The sequence below is a fragment of the Xiphophorus couchianus genome, chromosome 15 (assembly GCF_001444195.1).
Source record: "Xiphophorus couchianus chromosome 15, X_couchianus-1.0, whole genome shotgun sequence".
Lineage (NCBI taxonomy): Eukaryota > Metazoa > Chordata > Actinopteri > Cyprinodontiformes > Poeciliidae > Xiphophorus > Xiphophorus couchianus.
The window spans coordinates 20,153,921-20,161,116 of NC_040242.1; the positions used below are offsets into that span (position 1 = coordinate 20,153,921).

Consider the following 7,196-nt stretch of genomic DNA (forward strand, 5'->3'; position numbering starts at 1 on the left):
ACACAACACTGGAACTGGAAGACAGTCATAATAAAACACAACAAACAAAAAGGAAATAATAACTGGAGATGCACTGATTCAATATTAATATCTGTCCCCTATTGAAAAAAATCATAGATCGAGCATCCATAAGGGCAGATCTGTTTAGTTAACTCTACGTTTTGTGCTCTGAGCAAAGTCATGCTTAATTTATTTTACATTGTATCTAGAATTCCTATTTGGACTTTCTGAACCATTTGAAAGGTTTGTTGAAAGGTTTACATGCTTGACAAAGGTAGTCAAAATATAGTTTGTCATTTTCAGTTTCTTTATTTTACATTGGCTGGTCTACTCTAATTGCACAGACTGAACAGATTAAAGTTGTTTTTGCATGTTTGACCAAGCTCATGAAGCTATTGGTGTAGTTCAATGTACTGTACTGGTGTAGAGTTGTCAAATTTGTAATTCAGTACTTTTAAGTCTGTTTTTTTTTTTTTTTAAAGAAACATTTTAAGTCAATTCATTACTGATTTTCTATATCGGATCGGTATCGGCCGATATTACACCTCAGATATCGGTTTCCTAATAGATATTAGAAATGAGAAAAGGTGAATCGGTGCATTTCTAATAAAAACATATATATACAGTATATAACAGGCTACAATGTCTCTGTAAAAAAAGCCATTCAAAGAATATAAATAATTAGAATGAAAGTTATTGAGCTTGTCTTAATTTATCGTGCGTTTAATTGATTAGTTGCTTATTACGACTTAAATGTGGCACGTGTATCAGCTGAACAACACAACCCTGTTCAACCTTTCAGAAAGAGTTTTTGACAATCACATCAGTCGATGTGAATTATTTATTAAACACCACCAGGGGTGAATTGTTATGGAAGGAGAAAGCTGTCAATGAATCATGGGTGTTGGGTTATTAAAAAGAGTCACTCACTTGCACTTTAAGTATTACTGCCCAGTGAGCATTTTAACACAGACTCAGAAGAAATATGAAGGACGGGCAATTTTTTGTTTTTTTTTGCAAATATGAATTCAGAAATCCCTAATTTCTTATAGAGATTAAGCATCAAACTTTTATATTTTATGCAATGGTTACTTAAAATGAGCTGTAAGCAGCAGAAAAATGTGAAACTAGAGTAGTGGTGATAACTTATGTCATACAAAAAACAAAATGTGAACAATATGAAATAAGTTAGACAAAATTTTATTTGTTTCTAAAAAATCTATTTAAAAAAATATAGTTGCTACAACACTAATTAGCCCGACTACGCAGAACAACTGAATGAATTTTTAAGTAAATGCTATGCAGAACTTTAAAGTCTCTCGGGTGGCACAGTTTACTTATGGTCTGCCTGTAAAATAAACAGACTTTTAATGATTTAACTGGTCAAGGGTAGAAGAAATTTGCTGTAGAAAGGCAGCACATCATCTTAAAAATATAAATGAATGAAGTTGACTAAATAGGACATTTTTTTTCAGTTCAAGAAAAGGGAAAATAAATTATGAAATCACTCTGTAAATTGCTCTTCTGAGAGAAATGCTTGCAAAAGGTTGATAATGCAAATGTAAGACTGGAAAGGATTGTGATTGACAGCGCGAAGACCCGCCTCCTGGCTCTGATTGGTTGTTTCTAGTTAGCACTGGGAGAAGGCAAAGAAGCTCAAATTCATTTCACAGATTATCTATCTGCTACCATACCAGTTTCAACAAATATGTAAAAACAATATATTTTTTATAACAGTTATACACTACAGATTTGGAACGGCAGCACAAATACAGATACATCACTAACTGCGGTCAGTGTCAGACGTTAAGTGTCACCTTGTTGTCCCTCTCCAGTCGACGTGTGGCAGACTTTCCAGGTGGACTCCCTGGAGCACCTGGAGGCCCTTGAGGAGGTCACGGCTCGGCTGGAAAACAGGGTCAACCTCTGCAAGGCCAACACCATGATGGTCACCTGCTTCAATGCGTCCACCAGGAGGCGCCGCAAGAAGCGACGGCGAAAAGCGCAGCAGCAGAAAACCTTGAAGCAATTCTAGCCTGAGAAGTTGGCTGATTTATTCCTTTTTAAAATGTCCTTATACCTGAACGATTGAGACTGAGATTATTGCTTTGACTGATTTCAAATAAATCTGATGGTTTTAAATTAGTCACAGCATGATGCAGAAGGAAATTTCCAGTCACCAGACTCACAGTGCCTTTAGAAGATTACAAGCACTTATCAAACACATTATACTTCTATTAATGTTGGCCTTTTAATAACTAATTTGAACCATTGTTTTGCACTGATATTTGGTCAAATATTCCTTAGGAAGTTTCAGACAGACTAAATATTTTAGTGACCACCTGCAAGGGTCAGGCATAATTCTTGCTGCATATTTGACCATTCTTATCAGAAATGATAGCCTCTTCTTTGACTGGTTTTGTCACTTGGCCGACGCAGTCTCAGTTCATGATGATACTCCTCGGCAGTTGCCCAGGGTGGTATTAGGAAGGGGAACACATGAGCCTTCGATAAAAAAAGAAACATTACTTTTGTTTTGTAGTCAAAGTTGCGTTTTGACTACATTTTCTATTATTTTTATGCTGAGACAGTCAATGGGGAATTGGCGATCCCATAAGTTGGGTAGTTGTTCTCCTTTATCCAAGTAAGTATAGGGAGACTAGGTTACCTGCTCTGTGTGGGACTTCACTGCATTTATCCCTCTATGTTCAGCATCTTAGGGTGCATTCACACCAGTCGTGTTCAATCTGCTTTAGTTCGTTTGCCTAGAAAGTCAGTTGCTTTGGGTTTGTGTGAATGCTTAATCAAACTTTGATGTGGAGCAAAAAAGCTTAACTGTGGTCCGCCTCAGAAACTCCATCTCATTTCAGTTGAAGTGAACTCTTGTGCAGTTTGAATGCAAATGTGAATGTCAAGCAGACCATAGACTGCTCCAACAGCAGGAAATGGACCATAGCGAAGGGCATTCTGGGTAAATGTAACGAAAACAAACGTGTGTATCCGGCGCTCATGGACAAATGGCTCATGGTCTTTTGACAAAGACAAAAGAGAAATCCTACAACCACTAAAATCTGACGCCACTCTACTCTTGTTTACATTTCTGAGTTTTTTGTGTCATTTCCTTCAGTAGTTCTAGGAAACTATTTTAACAAACACAACAAATTCTGACAAACTGTGGTCAAATATTCAGCCAGAATTGTGTTGGGATTTTGTCGGTACTTATAAAAAGCATGTGGTTCCTCTACATTTTAGTGAAGGGCTATTTACCCAGATATTACTATATACAGTATAAGTCTGTAGGAATCAATCTGAACTTTGGGAAATAATGGAAAACAGAAACATTTTTTTAGAATTAAATTCATTGAGGTCATGTTATCAGCCCACCCTGGAAAACAACAGTAGAAAAGAATCAGTAATGAATTATTAAAACATTAATTCCCTTGATGACTGCCTGTAAACTTCTGACTGGTGCTGCGGATAACACATTCTTCTACTGTCTCCTAAACAAAGACAGAACATGTCTTTTGTTCTGCTAGTATTTTGCAGAACTACTTTACTTCTGTAGCATAAATATATGCTAGTTGTAGGAGCAGCAATAGCATACATTTTAGCTACAGAAGTAGCTAGTAAATTCTAGTAGAGGAAGTTACAATTTACGAGTTAGAAATATGCTAGGTATGTTTGTAGCTAGCAAAGGTATGTTGCTAGCATAACATTTTTGAGCCTTTCCTGTGCTGAATATTAAAAACGTCATCAGAAGACCAGAAACCAATGATTCAAAGTCAACATTTAAGGTGGAGATGTTTTTTACTAAGTTGTCCTGTTTGGTTAAATGAACACCAAACAGGACACTAGCTGCTGCACAGGAAATCACAACCAAAAATAAAAACTGGCTTGTTTTTTTGTACATTAATATTTTGGACGCACTTTTTCTTTGATCAATTTGGTGAGAACCTTCACAGTAGGCTTGCACCTCCACAAAAAAAAAAACCTTCAGCCATTTTGGACAAGTCAACTTGTCATTTTTGAGCGAGAGGATTCTTGATTGTCACTGTTATTTTTCTGTCTTTTTTTGTTTTTAAGAGAATACTCTATCACCCTTGGTGCCATCTTGTATATACAGTAGACTTTTTTTTGGTGCTGACACTGTATGAATTACGCCTCTTCTTATTTAAAGCTCATGCGAAGGACTAAGAATAACTAAGAATCCGAGATTGAGGACAACACTGACTTTGTCGGAGTTACTACCTACTGAAACATTAATGTGAATTATTTCTCTCCTTCCTGTGGTCTTGGATAGATAAACGGACACTTTAAATGCATCGGTAAATAATTTTAAAACGGTGGATTTTACTTCCGGCTTGACAAGAAGAGAAAGAACTTCTGATGTCGCCACGCGCAAGGAGCTCTCAGCCAATCCCAGAGGAGGAACCGAAGCACTGCAATTGGTCAGAAATGCTGTAAAAAGGTGAAACACATGCGGCGTGTTTAATGTAAAGCATATGAATCAGCATGTTGTTGGTAACTTTGAACACATGACTACAGCTCGAAGATTCTTTAATTAGGGAAAAAAATAAAGTCATGACACTGTAGTCTGTTTCTATTGCGTGTTATCCTTCCCCCTCTTCCGTCTTTTGTGTTTTGTGATTAGAAAAGGAACGCTTCGTAATGGATGGATATTTATGTACTGTGTTTTTTGCAGAAGGAGAAAGCAGTAGTGAAGCAGAAATAATTAGATGAATTCCTCGCAGAGAGGGTTTTCCAGTCTGTAGATGGAGAAGAGGTAATGAGGCCAAGCAGAGTTCAGTCCTGAAGCAACCCAATTAGAAAGTCAGCAGAAAGGGGGAAAGAAAGCAGGAAAGTTGCACACACAAACACAGATATGTCTGCTTCTTTAACAGCGCCATTCTTCTTTTTCTGCTTCATTTATTTATTGTTTTGCTACGCCTGGGAAGAACAAAACAGATCATAGCTATCTGTGTTGAGAACTGCATGTAGGAGACTCCGCCGGTTAACTGAACACATGAGGGTCCTGACTGAGTCGAGAAAAACGTGGACTCTGATTTAAGTGTTTCTAATAACAAAAAGAGAAAATAACCCATTGTTCCTTATTCTGTTTTGCTTTTTTTTGGTCATAAATCATCCGAAAAATCACAAAAAAGTAAGATGAGTAAGCGCAAAATGTAACTTTCATGAGATTATTTAATTTATTGAAGGGAGAAACACATCCAGACCATGATGGTCTTAAGTCAAACTGTATTTAGAAGACTGCCACACCAGTGGACTCAAGAAATCACTTAAATAAGACACTATGGAGTAGGCTAAAAATTCTCCAAAAGTAACTAATTATGCTATATTCTATGAAAATTCAAGAACAGATGGAAAATAAAGCCATTGACGTTGAGTATTCAAAAAGTTGCAAAGTGATTTGTTTGAGTTTTTATATAAGTGGAGAAACCACAAAGCTGTAGAAAACCAAAATTACTCAAAGAGGGCATCAACAACTCTTATAAGAAGCTTAAACTTGTTGACAACTCAAAGTGCTTTTCATTTTGTTTTTATTTAACCTTTTGTACTTTTGTTTCTGCTCTTTTCTGCTTTCTTTTCAGGATAACAAAAAAAGACCTTTCCTTCTTGTCTCATGCCGTTATTACCTCCAGATTGGCGATGGCCAATCTTTGCCCAAGATTGGCCATCGCAGTACAAATAATACATCTGTTCATCTACAGAGAACAGAGAGCTGCCGTAAACACCGTGTCTGCAGCCTGATCATCCAAGAAGACCTCAGAAGAGACCTGAATGGGAACCGGTGTACCTGAGAGGGAACATTGTATCGCCTGCAGTTTAAAACTGTAAAACAGACAATAATTTTCAAGTATTACTGAATGGACTGAACGCTTTTGCCACAATAGCGAAGGTTTCTAACTTTTGAACATAAAAATGTGTTTGTTATTTGTTATGTGTTGAAATTGTGTAATTCATCAGGGTGAAGTACTTCCTGGTTTGCAGGCTCTGACAGCTGATTCTATTGTCGTCTGTTGCAGGGATAAAACTGGATCATTTCCGATTTAATGATTCAGCAAGCAGAAGGAGGGCCTGGAGTTAATTCATCCAGCTTTTTTTATCTTTGGAAAATATTAACATGAGCATCTGATTTTTATGTTTGCAAAATTTACCATCTGTAAATTTCCTGTGTCCAAGCAGGTGAGCAGTATTTCCAAAGAGCTTATGTTTTATAGACAATAGTTAATTTGGTGTTAAAAGAAGAACATTTTTTCTTTCTGGTCACGAACTGCCATGAAGATTTTTACTTTTCGTGTTGAATGTCTGTTTTATCAGATATTCACCACCAGTGATAAAAATACAAATATTTTCACTTTTCTGCAAAATTTACCAACTGCACAATTCTTGTTAAGTAGTAAGTAGTTTAAGATAAGTAGTATTTCAAAAGAGCAGAAGAAATCTTATGTTTTTTGAACAATAACAATATTTGATGTTAATCTGTTGCCAAGAGATGAGCGTATTTTCTGGTAACCAAGTGCCAAGAAGTAAACATCTGATTTTTATTTTTTCAAAATTTACCAACTGTAAAGTTCTTGTGTCTCATCAGACAACCAATATTTCAAAAGAGCTTATGTTTTATAAAATATCACTTGTTAATAATTTGGCGTTAAGAGATGAGATCACCATGACAAAAACACAAAATTACTTTCACTTTTTTGAAAAATTCACCAATTGTACAGTTATTGTTAAGTAGCATTTCAAAAGAGCAGAAGAAGTCTTGTGTTTTTTGAACAATAACAATATTTGTTGTTCCTGTAAGAATTAGTTTTCTAATAAGGTGATCTCTAGAAATCCTTTCACCTCATTCAAGTCACTCTTTGGTTTCTCTTGTTCTCTGGAGAAGAACAGCGTTCTCGTCACAACGTCGTCGCTGCTTTCGGACAAGGTGTACGATGTGCTGGGCGAGACAAGGAAGTCGTCTCGTCTTTGGCACCGAAACAGGATTTTTTTCAAAACACTTCCACATTTTTGCTGCTGCAGATTCTGGTCTTTATCCAAACTGTGTGGACTCAATGTCCACACAGTTCATTAGCTAATGCTAATGCTAATGAACTGCCTTGCTGTGCAAACATATCGTCACATGGGATAGCATTAGCCTTTTAGCTTAAATAAGCTTTCAGCTATTTCTCTTA

At 36.5% G+C, this 7,196-nt stretch overlaps 1 protein-coding gene across 3 annotated transcripts in view; it reads left to right on the forward strand.

Annotated features, from left to right (window-relative positions):
* kif26bb (kinesin family member 26Bb) overlaps positions 1–4,592 on the forward strand; it is a 36,225-nt gene extending 31,633 nt beyond the window's left edge. For 2 of the 3 annotated variants that reach the window (XM_028041046.1, XM_028041044.1), the window contains one exon: positions 1,836–2,017. In XM_028041046.1, coding sequence (XP_027896847.1) covers positions 1,836–1,890 — 55 coding nt within the window. In that variant the 3' untranslated portion in view covers positions 1,891–2,017. Of the gene's footprint in view, positions 1–1,835 lie in introns of all 3 variants that reach the window. The other variant, XM_028041047.1, reaches the window with a different exon arrangement.
* The last annotated feature ends 2,604 nt before the right edge of the window (positions 4,593–7,196 follow it).